The sequence below is a fragment of the Camelus ferus genome, chromosome 12 (genome assembly GCF_009834535.1).
Source record: "Camelus ferus isolate YT-003-E chromosome 12, BCGSAC_Cfer_1.0, whole genome shotgun sequence".
Lineage (NCBI taxonomy): Eukaryota > Metazoa > Chordata > Mammalia > Artiodactyla > Camelidae > Camelus > Camelus ferus.
The window spans coordinates 65,015,334-65,040,342 of NC_045707.1; the positions used below are offsets into that span (position 1 = coordinate 65,015,334).

At 40.6% G+C, this 25,009-nt stretch overlaps 1 protein-coding gene across 2 annotated transcripts in view; it reads left to right on the plus strand.

Moving 5' to 3' along the window:
• LOC116667777 overlaps positions 1-25,009 on the plus strand; it is a 193,371-nt gene that overhangs the window by 107,436 nt on the left and 60,926 nt on the right. Inside the window, exon 6 of one of the 2 annotated variants that reach the window (XM_032493795.1) lies at positions 328-1,248. The exons of the other annotated variant lie outside the window; for it this stretch is intronic. Coding sequence (XP_032349686.1) covers positions 328-380 — 53 coding nt within the window. The 3' untranslated portion in view covers positions 381-1,248. Of the gene's footprint in view, positions 1-327; positions 1,249-25,009 lie in introns of those variants that run through there. 2 annotated transcript variants of the gene reach the window in all.

Genomic DNA, 25,009 nt, shown 5'->3' on the forward strand with positions numbered 1-25,009 from the left:
GATAAGGGAGAACTTTCCCAAGGAGATATAGTTCACAGGTCTAGTTAATTTTATGGCAAGAGGCCGTGGGAACAGCCCCTGGCATACTGGGCTGAAAAAGCTCCCTCCCAAAAGATAGTGCAAGCACTGTCTCTAGGAGGAGACTCCTCTCCTTATCGCATCCTGGTGCCGCATGTGCGGGCATGGAGAGGCTCTGAATATGCAAAGTGGCAGATTTTATCAGCGATGAAAGTAAGAAGACAGCAGTATCTCGAAGGCCACTCTCAGAGAAAGGAGACAGTTTGCGTCGGTAAATTCCACCCTTCACCCCATCCCCTGTCCCAGCAGGTGTGCTGTTTGCACAGGTAATAGACAACCAAGTCTGCCTGGCATTCTGGTGAGACTGAAGTCAAGGTTCCTTCTAAAGCCTATTCCATCTCCGATGATACTGCTGAGGGTCTGCTGTGATCTTTGGCCACATCAAATCCTGGGATTTTTCTTTTCGCTGGCATAATAGCTTTAGGTACTGGGTGTCGACTTTTTTTTTTTTTAAGTGGGTTCGGGGAGGTTCTGTGTCAGTCCAGTGTGTCCCATTTACTCTTCAGGAGGCTCTTATAAGGGTGTGTCCCACAATAGGCTTCTCCAGTCTACTTCTGAAGCCCTGAAGGAAACATCCCCATCCCAGGAGAGACAGCCGAGGCTGCAGCAAACCAGGAAACATCAGTTCTGTCTTGTTGTTGCAAGTGTTAGGCTGAGCAGAATGCAAAATTAGAGCGGAATTTAGTTTCTTTGAACTTTAACTCGCAAGAACAAGAGAATCTGATTTCAGACTTCAAATCCTCCAGATCTTTACATCTCTGGATTCTAATATGCAAAGAATTTTAATCTTTAGACTTAATTTTCTCCCCCAGGAATTTGATAGTGGGATGTTAGTTTATATGAGAATATCGGGCACCTCCACATGGGTATTTAATTACTGAGGTACTTCAGTTGGCTAATCTCATTGCAAAGCCTCTGCTAGCCTGTGACGGGCAATGTGGCTGGATATAATTTGGAAAAGGAAATAGAATGAGAATCTTCCTCTTATGGTCTCTGAACCAATCGATTCATGAAAAGTCACAATGCCCAGAATGAGCTTTATTGGGTTCTCCCCATCTCTTCCTCCCCCTGTACCACAGTCTAGGTTAGGCTATATTGCAGTAAAAAATCAGCCTTAAAAACTCAATGGTTTAACACAACAAAAGGTTTTTTTTTTTTTTTTCCTTGCTCATTCTACATGTCTGGTGTCAGTCGGTGAACTCTGCTTGGCAAACTTATTCAGAGACCCAGGCTGATGAAGGCTCCTTCTTAACCTGAACTTCCTTCAGTACCGTGGCCGATGGAAGGCAACGCGGTGAACCCTACGCTGGCTTTTATAGCTTCCACCCGACATGACACACATCCCCTCTGCTTGCACCTCGTTGACCAGGAAGGCTGCCCTCCAAGAGGTGGAACAGTGCGGTCCTGTCACGTACCCAGGACAAAAGCACTAGACTAGTCAGCAGCCCCCCCACAAACGCCATGAAAAACCCACCTGCGAGTCTGTAATATACCGCTGCTGACTCCTCCCGCTTAACTTGTGCCCTGTTACATTCAAGAAATTCAATTTCCGAATGGATGTGGAAAGCTAGACACTAATTTGGACAAGAGAATGGTGAATAATAATCTGGACATGGTAAAAAGCGTGGCCTGTGGCTACACACCTTTCCTACAGGCAAAGACCCTGAGTTCAATAGCCGGAGACAGTCACAGAGCGGAAATGAAGGGTCTTGTCACCTGTGTTCAGGCCAACAGTTTCCTCGGTGTCAGAAAGGAACACATTTATAGACCTCAGAAAATGGATTCTCCATCCAGTTCCATCAACTTGTGGTTTGTATATATCCTTGATTTTGGCAAAAGGTTGATTGCCAGTCTTAGATTTTCATGTTGTTGTTATTGTCTTATTTTTTTCTGTATCGTTTCTTACTATTTTAATGCAGAATTGGTCAAAGTTGCATCAGAAGCCATATAAAAACGTTAACTACTTAATTTTTATAGTGTTGTTCTATGAAGTCTCATAAGGGATTCATTTGTCATTTATGTACTTTATCTTTACTCAACTCTTCTCTGGATAAACTGTTGACCTCCCTTGATTTTGATGGGAGAATTTACTTTTTTAAATAAGTAAAAGTTTAATAAGTATAAAATCTAAAACCTCCAAGCTAAACATTTCAGAGAACGCTCTGGCCCTCACTGTTTTCTGTATTTGTTAGCTCGGGTTACTGTGACAAAGTACCAAAAACTGGGCGGCTTAAAGAACAGAAATTTATGTCTCACAGTTCTGGAGGCTGGAAGTCCAAATTCAAGGTGTTAGCAGGGGAGCTTCTTGCTGGGGACTGTTAGAGAAAATCTGTTTTATGCTTCCCGTCTAGCCTCTGGTGGTTGCTGGCAATGTCTGACATTCTTTGTCTTGTAGAAGCCTCACTGCAGTTTCTGAATTAATCTTCACATAGTGCATGTCTGTTTCCAGACTCTCCCTTTTCATAAGGACACTGGTCCTCTTGGATGAGGGGCCCACCCTACTCCAGTATGAATTCTTAACTACAGGAGTGCGCCCTTACCTGTGAATGCCTGAAGCCACAAATAGCACCAAACCCTGTGTACCCTGTGTTTTTTCCTGTGCACACATACCTGTGATAAAGTTTATAAATTAGGCACAGTAAGAGGTTAACAACAATAGCAGATAATAAAATAGAACAATTATAACAATATACTGTAATGAAAGTTACGTGAATGTGCGCTCTCTCTCAAAATATCTTATACAAATGTAATGCCTTCTCCATCTTAACTAAGCACCGTCGGTACTGTGGCTGCAACTTTTGCAGTTCGAGGTGCAGCAGCAAAGCTAGCACGAATTTCTTTTCCTTCTTCTTGGTTCATTTTTATAGCAGATCTTAGCAACCTCAGCATACCATTTTTTTCTTTCCTTATTAAGTCAAGAACTTTCTCCTTCTCACTTAAAGGAAGCACTTTAGCGTTTCTCTTTGGCATATCCAAATTACCAGCATCACTTCACTTACGCGTTGGAGCCGCTATTAAATAAAATAAGGGTCACTTGAACACAAGGACTGCGGTACCACGACAGTCAATCTTGTAACACGGACAGCTACTAAGTGACTACTGGGCAAGGGACGCTGGACAAAGAGATGATTTATGTCTTGGGCAGGACAGAGTGGGATGGCGTGAGATTTCATCATGCTACTCAGAACCATGTGCAATTTAAAACTTGTGAGTTGTTTATTTCTGAAATTTTCCATGTAATAATTTTGGACCATGGTTTACCGTGAGTAACTAAAACTGCACGATGTCACACTGTGGCTAAGGAAGGACTGTTGTAAATACATTTTCAACAACCCTATTTCCGGATAAGGTCACATTCTCAGGTATAGGACATTAACATGTGAATTTGGGGAGATAGAAATTAATCCACAACATTTACTATATAATAAAGATCTCAAAGGATAAAAACACCCCCTACCAATTCAAATGGCTACATTTCTAAAGTAATGGTGATTGGAAAGGACAAATAGAAAGAAGGCGGAGGTAAAAAAGTGAAATGCCTTTCACTGAACTCTTATAGTGTGTCAGTAAATAGGCATTTGAAGCATATTTTATCATTTAATCTGGTATCGATCGTAGCAAGAAGGTAGGCACAAACGACAAAAACTGTGACTCAGTAACTAAGTTACTTTCCAAGGATCTGGATTAGCAACTGGATTCAGACTTGGTTAAGTCTGACTGCAAAGCCCAGACACTTGCTTCTGCTGTCTCCTTGGCGCTCTGAAAAGCCAAAATGTTAATAATGATGATATAATAATAATCACAACAACAACAACAACACATGGATATGTTTCATTAAAATAATCGCTTTTTCTAGCATAGAGCAAAACAAGCAAATTAAAATAATCAATGATATATATCTGACAGGGTGATAAACTCAAAGCTTCCATTCTCCCTAACCATTCACAGCAGGGTTTTCCTTCTTACAGCAGAAGAGAAGCTAGTTTCTAAGAGACAGAGGGGAAGAAGAGACGACAGAACGCGATTCAGTATTTACGAATGCCCAAAATAAAAACGCATTTTTTTTACACTTGATTTTAAATCTTCAGGCTAATCATGAAGATAGTATCATCCTGAGAACTTCACGACAGCAATAGCTAACAGTTATTAAAACTTCCTAGGTGCCAAGCACTGTGCCCAATGCTTGTCACGTATTAACTCATTTAAACCTCACAACAGTCTTGTGGTTTCAGGGCAACATTGTCTCCATTTTACAGATAATGGAGCAGAGGGACACAACCCGAGTTCAAAGCCTGGTTCGCAAACATTATGGCCATCTGTTTCTCATTGAATAGGAAAGTTAAACCATAAATGAGAGTTCTGTGTGATCAAAATTCTGTTTTGTAGCCAAATATTTTCTAATGGCGGAATTCCAATGATTAGAGCAAGAGGTCTGGAGTCAGTCAGACCTGAATTTGAATACTGGGCCACCTTTCATTAGGTACGTGACCCCAGGCAAGTTGCTCCGCCCTCTTGGTCCTCATTTATCATTTTCAAAAGTGGAGTAACACTACTTTTCCCACAAGTTTATTATGAAAATTAAATAAGATAATATATGCAAAGCACAGTCACTAGAGCATAGGTAATAACTATCAAATTTATGATTATTATTATACATATGCTTTTGAATTATATTCAGATACATTTCCATGTCTTATACAGCTTGTTGACTGGCAACTTCTTACCCTATATAGAAGGGAATTCAAATGCTCCAGGAGAAAGATAGAGACCTACTAGAACAAAGAGATTGTTACTTAACTATTTGCTTGAGTTCGAAACAAGGCAATAGGCTCAAAGCCAAGTTTTGCTGAGAAAGAAAGAATTTGTAAATTTCTCTTAGGCTTTATTAACATACTGAAAATTGAGCCCGAATGTCTGAAATGTAAACTTAGTCCTTTGAGCAGGGAAGAGACTTCTGAGATCTCCGTTGGCTGGCTTTCTGTCTAGACTAGATGAGAGCATGACGCAGGGGAAGTAGGAATTATAGGAAGACGCATTCCAAAAGGAGATTAAGGAAGTCAGCCAGCAGAGTCCCGCAGCAGCCCTTTCTCGTTAGGACTGGGAGCACCAGAAGCATCTCAAGAAAGCAGGGAGAATGGAGCACTTTCAGAAACACCCAGAGAGGTTCGGAAGCACCTAGAAACATCAAGGCTTACGGCCAGCTTCTCTGGTCTGGGCATAACGTGGGGAGGCTGTGGGCCCCTGGGAGAAGCCCAGTCTGGGGCTAACTGTCATACCCGCGTGGTACGGGAGCAAGAACATGGAGGTGGTGGTAAGGGAAGACCAGGTCAACGAGCCTTAGTAGCACTTCTGGGTTCCTGGAGCTCAGGGGTGGCAAATGCATGCAGGAAAGTGAGCCGAAGAACTAAGGAGACGGAGAGCAGCAGAAGCCGAGGGTTTGAGTGAAGGGCAAAGACTCCCACTCTGGAAACTGGTAACAGAAAATACAGATTCCAGTGGTGGGTGCTGGTATGTCTCCTTACAAATTGTGATAGTTCTAGTGACCACCTGGCCAAAGGCAATCCAAACCAGCAAGCGCCCAGCAGTGATCGGCAAGGGCTTTCCAGCTATCTTTCCTGTAGACCCCTTTCCCCCCAGCCACCGCTTTTTCCCCCACTTTCTCTTCGTAGCCGCTTGGAGAGGAGCAAGGGAAAGGAGCAAAACTGAACGGCTAAAAATTTTCCTGAGCCATCCAGGCAGAGATTGGAGATTAAACCATAGGTCAGACTGATATCATTGGATTGTACCAAAATGGAGCATATTTTATTTGGCTGCCTGGCGGGTTGGGCTAAGATAAGATACAGGAAATACGAAGTACAGCTCCTTTGCACATCTTGCCTCATGTAAGAGCCTTGAGGGATGCTTAAAAATCAGTGCATAGCATGTATTTACATCAAGGACTGGTTACAACCCCTACTAAAATTAGAAATAAAAGTTGTCTTGGCAGGGGTGGGGGTATAGCTCGGTGGTAGAGTGCAGGCTTAGCATGCATGAGGTCCTGGGTTCAATCCCCAGTACCTCCATTAAAAAAAAAAAAAAAAAAAAAAAGCCTTGAGGGCAGAGTCCTGAACCTATGAGAAGAACAGGGAAGAAATTCAGATTGTCATACAGAAATGTAGTGAGAAAGAAAGACCTAGTACGTAGTTTCTGGCATTCAATATAGGCTTTCTGGATATGCAATAAGACAGTGAATTTGAAAATCAAACTTTGGAAATAGCCTACACAAAGCTAATACCCATGTTGTAAAGGGATGGCATTGAAGGTGGTGGTAGAAGACAGATGAAAGGATGAGTCTCTTAAGTCGGCTTCTCTGGCAGTACGTGTTGAGACAGAGTTTGGGGTGGAAGATGTTCATGATGGATCAGTACCTGTGAAAAAGGGGGGAGGAAGCAGGATTGGACAGAAGGAGAAATTGATGAGAGTGTGATGAGACCCAACAGAGCCTCAGCCAACCCCAAGGGAACTGCCCCTTCACGTTGTTTTGCAATCTGCTGAATGGGCCAGGTCTTTATACCCCTACTTCACTTAGGGTTGCCCTGAGAAGGGCATGACCTTGGGTGAGATGCCTTTCTATAGCTGAAGCGGGTCCTGAAGGAGCTGTAAGCCAGACACTATCTGCTGACCACTTTCTTAGCTGCCAAGGCAGCAAATATTTCCTTGAAGGGGGGCCTGGGCAGTGATCCTTATGTGTCCCACATTGAGTTGGAGACAAAGTTCCCAGTTCCCCTTACCTGAAGAACACTGAAGTACCTGTAGCCACAAAGAGGCACATTCTGAGTACTGAGAGGGAGGTGATAAAGTCCAGAGATTAAGATGGAGAGGTTGCTGGGTAGATTTGCAGACACTTAGGGCCAGGAGCCTCTTGGTGAATGCTGTTTGAGGAAGCATCCTTTTCCAGCCACTGTACATCTAAGGCCAGGAGGATTCTGAGACCAATGCAGATGTGAGGACCCCCATCTTACCACCTAAACCACACCTAAATTAGTCCCCACACCCAGACACCACCTTGGAGCAGAGCAAAAGGAGTAACGAAGCATTTAGCATTTACTGGAGTTAACTGACCAGAAACTGAATTCCCTAAAGAGATTTCAAATGACACTGGACCAGACTGAGGTTCCATATTTAGACTAAAACTTGGTTTTTAATTTTCCGTTATCTAGCAGGCTGAGAGACCCATCAGGGAGAGAATGTCTAGTTAAGAGGCACTCAAGGAAACCACATTTGTGTGTGGTACAAGGGACATTTTGCATTTGCTGCATCGCCAAAGAAAAAGCAAGCACCAGAAGTTCATTCCAGACTAGGAGGACGAAAATGAGGTTGGAGGAGGGGTTAGGACTACATTTTCTGAGAAGATACATTATGCATTTGCTGGGTTTGGTGAGTAGACAGTGTGGTTTTTCATTCTGGCTCACTTCCTATATGAAGTTCTGAAATATTAGGGTCTTACTCATCCTCACTGGCCATAAAAATTATATGTTAAACAAAGCCCAAGATTTAGTAACCTACAAATCACGTCTGACTTTCTGCTTCTGTGAAAGCCTACACTGAGCACACACACACAAAAACGGTTGTAGTTGATCTAGTTGCCTATGAATATTGCAAACACCAAAATCTTTGGCAGCCAGAGACTAAAGAAAATTAAATCCACATAAATCTCTTCATCAGCAAGTAAAAGCCAAAAACGACACAACTGAACTCGGGGATCAAAGGATAACTAGACGTGAGAGGCAGGCCATCGACTGTCAGGAACCCCAGACACAGCTCAGAATCGAAGGACAGAGCTTCAGATGAGAGACGCACCAGCCCCTTGAGAGGGAAGCCACATAGGAAAACGTCAAACAAAGCCTGGGGCCACTGTGGTCCTCGTTGTGCTGAAACGTACTAAGCCCTTCAAACTGGTCAGATGCTCAAAATGATCACTTTTACCATGGCCACGAAAGTCTAAGCTCTGGAAGGAGTTTTAGCTTCATTTCCAAACCAGTTTTTCTTTGGAGGATGGAATGGAACCTAGAGGAATTATTGTGTAACATTATCACATGTACTCGTAGATATGCCAATGTATCTTTCCAGCCTCCCTAAAGTGTCTGTAAATGAACCCTCTTTCCTCTTTCCATCTCCCCTAGAGCTCCATCATGTTGCAAATCAGACTTGATTTTTGTAATAACAACAACTGACATTTACTGAGCATGCACTATGTACGCCAAGCACTTCACTCAGCGATTACAGTCATTTTCAAATTTTAATTCCTCCAGCTCTTCATGTATGACTGAACATTATACTGTACACCAGAAGCTGACACAACATTGTGAACTGACTGAGCCGTCCAACTGTACCCGAGCTGCAAGGGCAACTGGGAAAGTATCTGTCAATTTCAGCTAATAGATTGGATGCCAATCTTCGCCTCACAAATTAGAAAAATTACCCAAACATAGGAAGGGGGTTCAGATTCTAGGTAGCCAACAAGAATGTCAGATGCCCATTTTTGCCCCCATTCCCTTCCCTGTTAACTGGTTCTTTGCCTGATACCAACGTTCTCCTTGTAGGTAGAGCCCCAGTCTTTCCTGCTCAACTTCTTTGATAGCTGGCCAAATCAAAAGAACAAAGTCATGCCAGACATACCCTTGCAGGTCCGTGCACCATCCCCTGCCTGGCCTCCCTTGGTTTGGCTGGTTCAACAGCTACCCAAGCCCAGAATATAATGATCTGCTTTACCAATCTGCAAACCAACTTGCCACATGGAGTCTGAATATTGGAACCACGAGCAGAAACGACCATGTCACACACAGTAATCCAACTCCCCAGTAGAGTTAAGGCTGATTTATTGTGATATAGGGGACCCGGGTCGCAGCCCTTTTTCTCACATTAACCAAATGTGTGACCTTGAGGACGTGACTTAATTACTTTGTACTTGATTTCCTAATCTTTAAAAAAATTTTTTTCTTTAAAGAAAAGGAAGGAAGGAAGGAGTGAAGGATGGAAGGAAGGGATAGCCACTGGACTTGGGATAGAGGAAAGAAAACTAACACATGGGAGTGCTGATAATGTATAAGGAATTTTACTTTCAGTCTTTACAAGTCTCCTTGGATGACCTCCTCCCTTCTCATGTCACCATGTACAACCACTCTTCCCATTTTAATGTGTATCCTGCTGGAGTTTTCCCACGCATGCATGCACTCTGCATGTATCCACAGAAAGCACATAATATGGTTTGTATATGTATGTGTGTGTGCGTGTGTATACTTTTCTGCAGAACATGATGGTTTCACTCTGCAAGTATGTTCATGCGGCTTGTTTATTCCTTTTAACAACAGGTCTGGGCGATCTAGGTAAGTTAGTGCACAGAGAGCTATCTCATTCCTGTTAGCCGCTGCAGAGTATTTCGCAGCATAGAGATACAACTTTACCCATTTCCCTGCTGATGGATATTTAGCTGGTTTGCTCTTAGCCCATGTTTTAATTCCCAGCTTCTGCTGATGAGCTCTGTAGCCTCTTTTAGCTCCACAATTCTGTGACACGGAGGAAATGAAATGAGTCTGAGGATGTAATAGGCCACTTCCAAACAATTCATTTATTAGGCAATGAATTAACCCCAAATTGTGAAATATGTATGTTACCATTTGAATAAAAGCCAAAGAGACCAAACAATGGATCCAAATGGGTCCAGGCAAGGATAATGTCTCTTTGGTAACGAGACACAAACCAGAGTCAATTTACATCCACTTAACCATGTGACTCAAAGCTTTGCGTGGGTATTCTTGATTATAGCAGTTTATTCCATAATAGTTGAGGTTTAAGATAATACCATTCAATATACTGGATACTATAGATATTATATTATTTAATCCTAATAATAATCCTTTAGAGAAGACATAATTATCTCCATTTTATTGATGAAACCACTGAGGCTTCGCGAGGCTAAGTAATTTTGCCCAAAGTCACAAACTAGTGACAGGGCCAAGTTTCAAATTCAAATTGCCTGACTCCAAAAGTCTGCCTTCTTTTCACTATCATCAATTCCTTGTAACCAGAGTTAATCCAGAAAGATCCGCTTGTAAAGAATGAGTTTTCACTGATGTAAAACGTGCCAACGCCTCGCCCTGTGCGTGCCTTCTCAGCTCATCTCCCATTTCCTTCCCTGCCCTGGCCCTGGCCCTAAATTACTTACAGTTCCTCCAAACACATTGCTGTGAACTTCTGCACATACTGTCTCTCTTTTCCTGGAACGTGCTTCTACTCTTCGTCCAGGCAACTCCTACTTATCTTTCAGCTCAAGCATCACTTCCTCCAAGAAGCATTTGTTCTAGCATCCCCACCTCACACTTGCCCGAGATTGAGTTAAGTTTTCCTAAGGATCTTTTCTTTCCTAGGTTCTTAGGTTTTTAGGACCTGTGCTTTGTGTTTACTTTCCTTGGAGCGCTTGACAAAACAAATAAATATGTGTTACCTGCCTGTCTCCCTATCCCTGTACCACACAGTGAGCTCTCTGAGAACGGAAACCACTGCTTATTCGTAATTAATCTCTTACTCTGGCACAGTGTATAATATACGATTGCATTCAATAATTGTTTGAAGACTAAATCTTAGAGTCATAGTAAAAATGAACCTGGAAGTGGATGCTTCATCTCCATATGTGCTGAGTGCCCCAAGACGGTCACCTTAGTCTCCCCAATGCCAGCCTGTTGATATTCCTAACTCCTCACTTCCTGAGCTTGCAGAATTTTTTTCTGCACGTGATAACCCATGAGCTTTGGCAGATGGGATCAGGAAGCCTGGGGTTAAGAAAGCCTGGGAGCCTTAGAGATAAAATCTCTAAAGACAAAGCAGTCCTTCCTTATGTGGAGTCCAGAGTTATTTTACCCACAAAGGCTGGAACATTCCTCTGCTCCGCATGAAGTAGATAAAATAAAATGCTAAGAAAGAAAAGGGAGCTGAATTTTATTGGGGGGGAAAATCTATTGTAGAAGAAAAATAATGAAGATCTCCTGGGAAGTGTCAAGGAAAATGTATCATTCAGTAGTTTTAAAGAACAGAAATCAAAAGATCCAAAGCCAGAATGTGTGAAACATAAACAGATTTTGCAGATGATAAATTGCTCTCCTGTACACATTTTTCTCTTTTCAGTTACAGATCATTTGATGGAAAGAATTTGTTTAGTCCAAGTTTGCCAACATAGTTTTTGTTTTGACAGTTCAGGGAATGTATCAACTTTCTGTAATGGTCTTTGAAGCCTCGAGATGTAGGAATTTGGTTTTCTAGACACTGTTTAAAAAAGTATTCACAGAACTGGAACTTACAACTTGTGTTAAATAAATATTAGGAAGAAGGAAACAGTAGGCGGCGTCAGAAAGAAATTAACACACAGAAATTAACTCCAGAAAGGGTTGGCATCTCCATCTGATTATTTGATATCATTAGAAATAATAGATAGTAATAATTATGGTACTTTCTACTGAGGGCTGACTATATGCTAGGGACTGTGCTAAATTCTGGCAACACATTAGGAGCAAAACAGATATGTCTTGCCCCTGGATAAGTAGATATTAAACAGATAACGGCACAGATAGGTATATAATCATAGAGGTTAGTAAGAAGAGTGTTTTTAAAAAGGAATAATGGGGAAGACCTCCTCTGTATTGATAATCAGGGGAGACCACTTTGAGGAAATGATATTTAAGCTGGGATATGGAGAATGTGAGAGTCAACTAGGTGAATAGCTGTGGGAAAAGAATTGTAGGCAGAGGCCAAAGAGTATGTTGGCATCTTGACATTGGGAAGAGCTTGGCCTTTCCAAGGAACTGAAAGAAGACTGTCGGTTGTTTTCTTATTCGTCCTCAGATCAGTTCCTGCCCTCGCCCTGGGTCCTGGAATGCTGGCATTAATCCCCGATTCTGCAGGGCCTTTCAGGCTCCCTTGTCTGGTGGGAGACTGGTAGGAGATGAGAAGTTGGGCAAAAGGGAGGAGAGGAATATTTCCACCTCTTTGTTTCTTGTCTGAAGAAAGCAGTGGTGATGTTCTCTCTGTGGCTTTAGAGTCTTTTGGCTTTGGGGACAACGCAGTGACAACTCCTATCCTTTGTTTTGGGACTCGGATGATTGGCTGGGGACCCAGCTTTACAGTTTAATGATACCCCTTCGGGCACAGGGGTGTGGTTATGGTTACAATCACCTAGTTGCTTCCTTCTAGAAGGTAATCAGTTTATAAGAAACAGAAAGGATAACTCATTGCAGCATTCACACATGACAACCCCATCCTATCTTCCCACTAAAAGAGAGAAAAAAACACTGTGACCCATTTTTGGAGCAGCTTGCAAAGCTATCAGAGTTTTGGTCAGGGCAGCCAAGGTTTTTAACAGTGACTCATATGATCAGAAATCCACATGGAAGCAGCTGTCTGAATTTTTTTTCTTTTCTTTTTTGGCTAATGATAGCGAGGAGAGAAGTCTACCCTTGCTTAGGAAAGTTGCATGTGACCCACAGTGAGCTGAGTATGTTACTTATCCATTTATAGTAGAAGTTATCATTAATGGAGCACTAATTCTGTTCTAGATCTATAATATGATAGATCAACTTTATCCTCGAGACTGTATTATTGTCTCCATTCTGGAGAAGAGAAATTGAAGCTCGAGAATGTTATGAAACTTACTTGAAGGTCAAAGAGATGGTAATTTGATACAAATTCACATCTGTTTGACTTAAAATCCACAGTCCTGCACTACACTATACTGTCTCCTTTTTGTCAATAATCTCATATTAGCTCAGTTTCATGGTGGAATTAAGCCTATAAAAACTATTGCTTGAATTATATTCAGCTTTGAATATCACCAGTAACTGAGCCAAGACTGCTAACATGTGACTGGTGGCAACCAGGTAGAAGCAAAAAGGCTGTTAGATCCTATTGGTCTGTGCATTTATCGGGGAAGTGAATAGATCTTCAAGATATTTTTGTTGTAGTTGTTGTTTGAAATAAAGATTTCAGCTGTGTTGCACTGGCTCCCAGCCAGTGTTGGATGCCCAAGGTTCATCCTTCTCTGAGTATTATGATCAAAGCTTTCTTTATCACAGAAGGCACATACGAGAATGTTCGGTACTAACTCCAATTAACTGCAGTGGTTCTCTGGAGCACTGTGCAAAAATCCCTCTAGGAGTGAGTCAGCAGAAAAGAGTGCCATCTTTGGAGGACTCTGGAGTCTGATGGATACATAGGGAAATTTATAGCCGTCATTTCTGCCTTCGCAACCCATTGCTGGTAGTGAAAAACGCCTTCATGCTTTGTTTCTTCCACTGGACTTCAGGCCAGTTCCTCAAACTTTTACAAAACTGGTCTTTATAATACATGATACTGGATGTATGGTTAGGGAAAAATATATTCTTTTTTTTTTCTTTTTGTTCTTGAAACATGAAGCTTGGAAACAGAAAAGAGGGCAGTTTGATCATGTTTGCTGATAGATCACACCCAGGATGAATGTCCTGACATCACACATGCTGGACCTGGAATAGCAATTTTTTCAGAGAAACTTCCAGAAGCAGGAAGAGGAGCAGATGTGCAGTTGCTCGTTTGCCAGTTGGTCTCTGGGACAGACAAAGTGATCAACAAGACTGCAGTCTAAGCTTTAGGCTAATAAGCTACATGCTCAAGGTAGAGCAGGAATCATCTCCAAGGTTCTGAGGGCCTGGGGTCCAAGCCTTGTCAGACTTCCTCCATTCTGCCATCTTGGCATGCACGGCTGGGGCAGTACCAGATCCTCCTTGGCGTGAACAAGAGCTCAGGTTCAAGTCTTGAGTTTCAGATGTCTGTGTGTGGAACCTTGGTCTCCAGTCCTGTTGGTCCACCACAGTATTCCCTCAGGACACTTGCCAAAGGGTCCCGCCCTGCAGGAAGCCAAGTCTTACTCTAGGAGGCCTGCCGGGGGTAGTCTCCAATAAATTAGCCTTTACTTTTTGCTGCAGCATAAGCCTGGGGCCTCTGAGGCCCTTGAGTCCCAGCCGGAATTGAGAGCATCTTGTTAGGATGTTGTGCTGGGTCTTTCCCAACACATCAAGCACTTGTCATCCTATTGATCAAAAGAAATCGATCAAATCAAAAACCTTCATTTCATGGCTCAGAGTCATTCTCTCCAACCCTTCTTTTGCCTCAATTCTTGCTAGTTTAAGCAAATAGGATTTTTCCAATGGACTGATCGCTCAGTGCCCTTGAATTCTCTTCCTCTGGTGATTTCGCCCTCCACCCTACCTCAGCCACTCACTCCCACAGTCATACTGTAAATCTCATTATTTATTACCAGTAACTGCCACTCCTTCTTTATCTCAATTTCACATCCCCACCTCTTATCTTTCCAGTTCACTGCCTTTAAAGTTCAACTTTCACCATCCTTTGACCTCATAACGACTTCTAGTCCACTGATCCTGGTACCTTTTTCCTGTCCCTCACTCCCCATTCACATTGCTCCTTCCCCCTCTTAAAATCTGTGACAACCACTGCCATCATTTCTGTGTCTGCACTGCCCCTTTGCCTCTCCCTCATTTTAATGTGTAAAATCACAACCCTGATTAAATCTAACTCTCCACCTACTCGGTACAGTAAACGGCTGAAGAAAGCCACTCTACCCTTTGATTAGCCCAGTTTAAATTCATAACTACAAACATCAAATGGGCCCAATGCTGCCTGGCAACATCGCTGTATTTCCCAGGTCTATTTACCATTCAACTTTCCTAAACAACTATTTTCCACCTTCTCCTTAAACTCTTAACAAACTCCCTCTACCATCTTTGCCCTCAGATGATAACCTTTCTACTTCCCTAAGAAAATTAAAGCACTCAGCGAGCACTTCGTCAGACCCTTGCTATGCACTGACCCCATAGTAGCATCTGTACCCCGTACATCACCTTTCTGCCTCTTTCCAGAGATTGCTATCCGTGCACCTGGCGTGGGCCAGCACCTCCAGTCCCTTTCACACGTATGCAAAGACATCACTCCAATAATTTTCTTCCTCTCTGGATTGCTCCCACAAGATGCTAAACATTATATTATTTCTCTTACTGAAAACAAACAACTCTCTTGGTCCCAGTCCCGCCTACAGCTACTGTCCCATTTCTGTTACTTTGAACAACAAAATTCCTCAAAACAATTGTCTCCACTTGCTCTCTCCAGTTCCCCTCCTTCCCTTCTGTCTTGAATAACCCCCTGCTGTCAGGCTGCTGCCCCCATGACTCCAGTGTAACTGCTCTTATCCACTTTACCAATGGCTTTCACATTGTTAAATTTGGTGGACAACCTCAGGAGCATTTGCCATAATTATTCTCATTCGTTTCCCTGATATACACACTTCGCTTAACTTCCAGGACATTATGTATTCTTGGTTTTCTTCACACCTCACTGGTAACTTCTTATTTTCCTCCACTGATCCATCTTTTTCCCCAGACTTCTTAACTTTGGTGGCTCCAGGGCTCAGTCTTTGGGGCAATTCTCTTTTCCATCTACCTTTACTACCCTGATCTCATCTAGTCTCTATAAGCTTTGTTGGCGTAGGTCTGGGTTGACCTACACTCTAAGGCTAGTTTAGTCCTTCAAAAAAAGACATCATGGAGTCTCCAGGTATCTACTGAATTCTCCAGGTGTCTCTGCCTCTCCACCTAGGTTAATTGGAGCTTGAACATCTCCCATCCAAATGCAAGCCCTGATAATTGTTTAGTTTACTCTCCCGTAATTAGGGTTGCCAGATAAAATACAGTAGGTACATGTCGATACTAAACACTTATATGTTGTTTATCTGAAACTCAGATTTAACTGGGCATCCGATGTTTATACTTGTTAAATCTGACAGCTCTGTCGGTATTTGGTTTTTGCCCATCCTTGTGGAATCTTACGTACAAATGCACAACTTAGAGTTCTCCCCAAGGGGTCCCTCTGCAGATTTATGGGGATCTAGTTCTCCAGGTAATTTTTCATCTACCATACCCTGTCCTACCAGTTCTGCCGTAGCCTCCTTGAACTCCAACCTCTATCCCTTCAATTCACTGGCAAGACTGTGCCTCGCCCTTTACCACAGTCCAGAAAGGGGGGCTCCGAGCAGAAAGCTGGGAGAATTAACGGGCTCATTTCATTTGTTTTCTTTCTCCCAGGGATTACAGTTCTGGGCTGCCTATTGTCCAACGTCTGAAGACAATTGTTTATTTTGGTGGTGACAGTGTGGTGCCATTTACTCCATCACGGACAGAAGCAGAAATCCATCCTTTGTCTTTTGAATTTTCTGGTGTTATTTTTCTTTCTTCGCTGCCTAGAAGCTTAAGAATTTTATAAAAAGTCAACTTTAGCAAACTTTTTGGTTTCCTTTAATGCTGTGAAAGACCTTTCCCAGTAAGTTACTATTAAAATTTCATCCATTTTCTTTTAGTAATTGGTTTACTTTTCTACATTTAAATCTTTGATTTCTCCAAATTTATTTTGGTGTAAGGAGTGAAGACCGTATACAGATTTTGTTGTGGTGGTTGTTATTTTCGGCTAACTAGTGTAGAAGATTAAAGACACTCAACTTGTGTATTCCGGATGACAGGTGGATTCTAATTCCCCTCCTCTTGAATCTGATCTGTCTGAGTGATTGCCGTGGCCAGTTGAGAACAGCAGAAATAATGCTTGTCAGTTTCTGGACTTAGAACTTGATGGCAGTGATAACGTCCACCTTAGTTTCTTAGACTGCTAAGTTGTCATATCATTGGCCACCCTGCTGGAGAAGTTGTGTGGAGAAGCCCTGAGGCTGCCTGGAGAGAAAGAGGGGCCCAGAGGAACAGTCTTCTAGCTGTTTCTGCCCAAGTGCCAAGCATGTGAGTGATATTCTCTTGGACATTCTAGACTAGCTCAGCTGCTAACTGAATATCACAAAGTGACACAGCCACCACCATGAGAAGCAAAATAATCACGCAGCCAGATCCTACCCCAATTCCTGACCCGTAAAAAGCATAAGATATAATCAACGGTGTTGTTTTAGCTGCTAGTCTTAGGGTAGTTTTTTACGTAACAGTTACCCAGTTGTACCAACAAGATTTTTGATTAATCTATTTTTTTCTATTCATTTGAATTGTCGTCTTTAGCGAACGTTAAATTTTCTTTTGGAGGCCTATTTCTCAACTTTCTACTATGTTTCAACAATGTCCTCTTTATTATTCCTTTACCAGGTTCAAAGCGGTTGATTATAGTAGTGTTACAATATAGTTACTATCTGGTAAAGCTAATGCTCCCTCATCTCTCTTATTGTTCAGAATGCCTCTGCCAATTTGTGCATTGTGGGGTGAGGTTTTATATAATTTTGAGATGTAACAGAAAGTTTACTCTTAGTATTTTGATTAGGACTAAATTAAACTTCAATCTAAATTTAGAAAAAAATTAATGTGAAATTTAGAGACAATTTTCAGTTTATGAACCTCATTGGTTTAAAAAATTTTATGTCTGTAAGCCCCCTGTATATCCTGGGAAATTTTACAAGACTATTTTATCATTTTTTGCTATCATAAATAGAAATTAATATTCTATAATTTTCCAGTTTATTATTGTTTGAATGTAGGAAAAGTTGATTTGTATATTAATTAGAAAGTATTCAGTGGCTGAGAGTTCTTGCTTCTTATAATTATACATTTGAAATTTGCGGGTTTTCTATGTATACAGTAGTATCATCCATGTAAAATAAGAATTTTGCCTTTCTCTCCAAAAATCAATCTTTTGGGGTTTTATTTTTATATTGTAAGTTCCAGGAGGGCAGAGATTTTTGCCTCTTCCATATAATGCTCTCTCTCTCATGGCCATAGGCCTGACATATGGTAGACACTCAATGCACATTTGTTCATTAAATTAATACAGTGCAGAAATTGAGAACTGGAGTCGGAGTGCCTGGCTTTGAATGCTGGCTCTACTGCCTGTTGGTATTAATCAAAATTTCAGAAATGGCAACTTAATTAAAATAGAAAGATGTTTAATTGGGGTTTGTTAAGACTGCAGCCTGGGAGACACAGATTCAAGAAACACTTGAGTCGTGTTCCACTGGTCTGCAAAATGGAGGAAGCTTACAAAGGCAAAAAGCTGCAAGGCCACAGCTAGGTACATAAGTTCTTTGTCAAGAATTATAACTGGAGCTGGTGACGGTGCTTGTTAAGTAAGGATTGGTTGGGGTCTGAATGGTTGCGTAGTTACAGGGGAAACCTTGAGACCATAAAGTTGCAGCTGGCAGGTGTTGTTCTGAATACGCCTGGTGATGTCCTTGGGTCCGGTACAGTGCAAAGAAAGTTCAGGTTCTCAGTGGTGCAGGGGTGTGTCTGAGAGCAGATCCTCAACGCCGACCAGCTCCATTTTTGTATGTCTGAACTGTGATTACTCCATTATCACATCAGCTTGTCATCATTTATGTTACTACGTCTGAGTCAACTTCCCTGAGTTTCCTTTTTTATCAGTAATTTGGTGTTGCAATCGTCTCTGCCTCATGAAGTTGTGAAGATTAAATGAATAATCCATAAAAAATCTTAGTGGTATACTTGACACATAGTAGGTTCTTGATATATTTTTATCTTTCCCGTTATTTCTCATGTGTAACTACTCTTAGTTATAGAACACAATAAAATAATAATGATAATGGCAAATCACCTTTGCATAATTAGGGGTCCTTATAGAATTTCGCCATTAAGCATAGTGTCAGCTGTTAGTTTGAGACAGAGATTTTTAAAATATATTGAGAAAGATTAGATACACAAAGTCCTATTACTAAGATTTTGATTTAGAGTATGTATAAGATTTGGTTAAATTATTTACTGAGATAATCATGTTATTTCTTCTTTAACCATTTAATAGAGTATATCACTATAGTTTTTTTTTTTTAAACTGAAGTATAGTTGGTTTGCAATGTTGTGTCCATTTCCGATGTACAGTATGTTTTTAACGTTGAAAAAGTATGTTGCTTAGGTATTAGGAATCCAAGAGACACTTTCAGGATTAGGGTTTTTAAAAATATGCCTATCACAAAAACACAATTCTATATGCTTCCTTTAAAAGTAATAATCAGTTCTCATGATAGCATGATCTTTGAACTGGGTTAATTTGCGGTGCATCTGGGAGAGTTCAGAGTTCTGGTGCAGACTTACAGTTTGTATGAAGAACCTGAAATTATCACAACGTTTATCTGAAAGAGGAGCTTTTCAGAGGCAGGACCTTAGACTTTCTGCATTTCCACAACCACAGAACTGGCCGTAGAGTTTACTCTTTGTTTTGGATATTTCATATACCCTTCTCTGTTTTTTTCCCCCCAACAAGAACAAACTGAATATTTCATTTTGAAAAAATTCAAAGTTATAAATATTTTGAAAATCCTTTCAAAAATTGTATAGCAACAGCGTATATTTAATGCATGATGAGTGTGCACTTTATGTTTTGAAAAGTTTTCCAGTTTTATTGAGATATAATTGACATATAACATTGTATAAGTTTTAGGTGTACAACATAATGATTTGCTACGTGTAAATATTGCAAAATGATTGCCACAATGAGTTTGGTTAACATATATCAGCTCACATATTTATAATTTTAAGATCTACTCTTTTAGCAACTTTCAAATATACAATACAATGTTGTTGTATATTACACCTCAGAACTTACCTTATATTCCTGGAAGTTTGTACATTTTGACCACCTTCACATAAATCCATAAGTCCTTCTCTTGTATAGATCTTTCCTCCTTGGCATTTTTGCCTGCTATATACTTCACTTTCCAACCCAAACAGCTAGTGTCAGCCTGCCCATCCCATGAAAGCATTCATGGTAAAGGATCAACATTTATAGCATGCAGACGACTTTAAAATGTCTCCTTGTTTATCTGGGTTCTGGCTGCTGTGGCTCCTAAAAGAAGGAAATCAAACAGCCACATTTCCTCAAATCCCAACCCTTAGCCTGATAAAAGAATTTCCCCCTAAATTGGTGAATTTACTTATTATAAGAAGTCCCATAAAAATCAAATCGTATTATTGCACTTTTCATAGATCACCTTTGCCAAAAAGAGGAAACTACATGAAATTGGAACTATCTCAGGAAATTTCCAGTCCTCGAACTGAAGTTTGAAATACGCATTTTCAATTCATTCTTGGTTTAATTTCCATGTCCACACTGGCCTTTTATACTTTTGACTATGTTAAAATTTTTATTTATACCTTAAATATAGATATTTCCCAGTGCGCTTGGATTTGGGATTTCAGACATCCTTTTTATCCCCCATAGACTTCCTTACGTTTATGAGTTTTTTCACCTGGATGCAGTGGGTGCTTGGTCTCTTTGTGGATACTTTCCCCAGTTTTTAAAATGTGCATTCCAAGATCTGAGGCGATTGCTCTCCCATATTCCTGAAGCCAGAGCTCCAAACCGGTTAGGAAGTAATTCTGAGGACCAGTACATTATTTCACCAGAGCTCCGTGTCCTGTGACGGTTACTGCCCATCTGCTAGGGGCATCGAAGCTGTCAGTGTTTCCCCAGACGATCTGAAGCTACACTCCAGAAAGCATCAATAAAAGCCTAGGTAGTTTATGGGCCTGTATATTTGCTTTGGAAGTGTTCCCCAGTGCTGCATTTCTGGGCTAGTAATTTCCAAACATTTATTTGTTGCTGTAGTATAAGAGTGTCTTCAAATATAATCTTACGTGGTAGCCCGAAAGGTAAACTAGATAAAAGGGTGATTGTTCTGGTTGATGGAGTGGGAGGGCCTGGAGCTCTGCGTGCTCCGTGCTCCTCATCCCCTGCTCGCTCACCTGGAACAGCACCCAAAGGTCTTGGTGGAAGCTAGCGTGAAGGTCTCAAGACAGTGAAGTCACAAGTAACAGACCTCAAGTTCAACGGTTCTGTTACTATATTTTGCTTGGTCTTCACGGTGTTCTTCTTCACTGCATTTTCTTTCCCAACTGCTTTATTTTCAAAATAACCACAATGAACTTTTTCAGCTGCTTGACCTGATATTTACCTCCACACTTCTTAATACTATGTGTTTACTGCCATCTTGGGTTTGTTGGCCTTTACCAATTACCTACGAATTTCCTACCACAGAATATGAAGACTAAACTCTTTTTCTTTTCCTCCCCAAATCTTTTCCTCCTATCTTCACAGCATAATTATAACTTTGATGCAATCAATATTTAGCATAGAAACTTATGACAACATGCATTTTGTTTGCTTCTGAATCAAGCAGTGTGTTAGTTTTGGTACAACTTTTAATTTTTTTGAAAGTTAATGTTTCATAAATTCATTTGATTTGCTTTTTTTGTACCTTAATTTTTCCACAGATTCAAACATCTGTTATAAACTTGACTATATAATTTCTCAAATGCTCAAGCATGCCAGAAAATATCGCTTTCATTTCCCTTTCACTCCCAAGTTCCCCCTCCTTCTGCTCCAATCTGGGCTGCCTACGCCCAGGTCTGCTGCCCAGCTAGTGTGGTGGGCTTTATATCTTCCATATATTTGGGAATCCTGTGTCCTGGGTGACACATATTCTTATTTCTTCATTTATATTCTCTTTTTGCTGGAGCACATGCTCTGATCAGCCTCTTGCAAAATGTTGCAGGGAAGGTAAATACCGAATCTTTGCTATATGAAAATGTCTTGTTAGACCCCGACACCCATTATAAGAGTTCTCGCTTGTAAATAATTTTTGATCAGAAATTTCAAGGCCTTCTTTTGCTGTCTTCTGGCTTTATCTCTTCATAAGGATGTATATTGCTGTATGTCTTTTTTCATTCTTTGCACTGGGTGTTCAGGTGGCCCTTTTAATCTGGAAACTTAAATTCCTTTAGTTCTGAGAGATGCCCTTGTATTGAATGTTTGAGTAAGACATTTTTAAAGTATTAATTGAGTGTCAAAGAGAAACATTAACTAAGGACGAGATAGAGGACTGATTAAATTGCCTACAGATAATGACAATGGGTAGAATCAGCAAGTTAAAATATTAATAAGTTTCCTGAAGTGGTCCAAACATCACATGCTTTGGCTATTTAATTTTTAAAAAGAATCCATCTGTGGAATTATATATTGTGCTATTAAGGGGCTAACCAACTCTCTCTCGCCTAATTTTCCCAGCCAGAGTAATACTCTTGGACTCTCTTTTCGCTGCTTACTTATTCCTTCCCTTAGATGGAAGATCAATTGTGTAATTGGTGGATTTTATGAGTAGGAACTGAGCATGCTCAGCTTTACACATTCTGTCATCTCCCTTTCTATGCATCCAGCCTGGGCACAAGAGCCATGGATTAACATCCTCTGCCTCATATCTAAGGGCTTATTCCTGTGGGGAGGACTACAATTGTCCATCCTGCTCGATGGGGTATGAACATTGTCTAATTAAGGGGAATGCCTTAGGAAGTCCATTGTAACCGCACACCCTCGCTGCGTTTTCAAGTATCTGTTCAGTAATAAGGTAATGTTTGATCTCCACCTAAGGGGCTATGTCTCTCAATTGGCTGTGAAGTCAGGAGAGGAAAGGAAACATTCCCTAAAATCCTATGTATGTTACTATGCATAGATATTTAAGTACATATCTAACGGTAGAGGATTCCTTAGCCAAAATCATAGTGGTTTAAGGGATTTAAGAACAATTTTGATATTGCTTTGTTTTCCCTTTCTCAGTGACTTTGAAACCCAACACCCACATCATTTCCAAACTACCGTATATTGTCCCCAGCAACAACTGAGAATAGCAAAACTTACATTTGCCAGTGTGTTCTCATAGCCTTGCAGAGAGGGTCCTGTCAAAGGCAACAGTGACCCTTCTCGATAATCACATAAGGAACATCTGAAGCTGTTCTCGCTGGTGCATTCCTACAGGATCCAGTTTAATGAAGACATTCGCCTCAGTGCACTTGTATGGCAGTCACGTATTTCTAAAATAAAATCTGATTTGCTGCTATTAGTCCAGACAGGGCTCAAATCTACCAGCCTTTTCGAAGTCTCACGTTTTTAAGAGAGGTTTATGACTCCATTACCTTCTTAGTTTGGCAAATTTTCCTCTGTTAACAAATATATAGATAATCCCAGCCCTTGCAGATCTGCTGTGTGACCAGATCACAAAATGGAAACACTTTTTTTTCAACCCTATTATTTATTCACTGAACAGATACCATGTGTTTAATAGATGTCAAGCACTATGCTAGATACTGGGAGATAAAAGGGTCGTTAAGGGGAAGACTGACATAGAAAATAATTATAGTAATATAGCATAATAAAAGTTGTATAAAGATAGGAGAAGATTGCTTTGGGAACTCAGAGGAGCGGGTGATTTTCTTTGGCCAGAGAAGCCTGAAACAGATTTCAAAAATAGACAAATGCGATATTCTCCTAAGCTCAGCAATCTCACAATTAAGCTTTCATATCAATCAGATTTTGACCAAAGGGCAATTATATGAACAGATACACTAGTGAAGACTTGTATGAAACTTTGATCATGTTAAATTTATTTATATTAAATATCAGGATAAATATAATTTAAAAAAAGAGTTACTAAAAAAACAGTGGGGAATGGAACTAAGACTAGATTTTCTGTTCCATTTAATAAGGCGTTTGGTCCCCACAAACGTGACTTGGAAATGACCACAGAAAAAGTAGAAGTTGCTTACTTTTTGGCAATGCAAAAAAATATGATCTGGAAGCAATTTCTTCCAGAACTCCACGTCTAATTTACATATTTGAATAGAAAAATTAGTTTGTGAGCCATTCTATTTGAAAATAGTGGTCAGCTAGTTTACTTAATTAATTTATCCATTTAACATTTATGAAACCCTCTCAATATACTCTAGATGAAATAACGCACTAGATTCAGGCAATGGTGGAAAAATAAAATTCTCACAGAGATAAGGCCAGTAACATAAATCGATGAATCAGGCTGGCTGTAACACAATAGACAGCAGTGAACCCCACTTTGTAAAGTGCAGAGTGCATTCCTCACCCAAAGAAATTAAAATTGAAACTTAAAAAAATAGGCAGGTCAGATAAAACATGCTTGTTAAGCAAAGCTGGCCCTTCAATTACTTTAAGTCTCTTCGATTCAGAGGATTCAAGTACTAATATGACCACCGCTATCCATGGAGCTCCCAGACCACTGCAGGAGAGACACCTGTAAATGACTCTACTGCCACCACGGTTTTGTATTAGGGAGTCGCTTAGCAGTGCTGTGAGAGGACAGTTCATCAAGGTGGCTGAGTACCGAAATGGGCATTACACAACCGCCCCGTCAGGAATTCTACCTGTTACCATGTAAATTACCCCCTTAAGTATATTTCAAGTTTTCCTCCCAATATTTTCATTTTATTGGCCACAGCTTTATTTCTTTTATTACATATTCTTTTATCATTAGCATATACTGAAGATCTACTAATTTTCTGTAATAATTTCAAATTGAATAAATTTAGGTTTTTCAGTTATACAAATAAACATCACACATATGGACCACTTTGCACCTTCCTTTTCTTTTTTGATCTAAATGCCTCGGCGGGGGCTTTTAGAACAGTAACAATTTAAAAGTTTGATTGTGGCCACCTTTTGGTTGCTCCAGCTTTAACAAGAATTCTTCAGGTATTTTGCAAGGCGTTGGCTTTAAAATATATTTAAAACTAATTTGGAGGGCATATACTCAAAAGAATTGAAAGCAGGGATCCAGGTGGATATTTACACATCAACGTTCATAGCAGCATTATTCACAGTAGCAAAAAGGTAGGAACAACCCAAATGTCCACTGATGGATGGAGGGATAAACAAAATTATTTTGGTGTATAATTATTCAGCCTTAAGAAGGAATGAAATTCTGCCACATGACAAGGTCGATGAACCTTGAAAGCACTATGCTAAGTGAAATAAGTCAGACATAAAACAAATATTGTGTGATTCCACT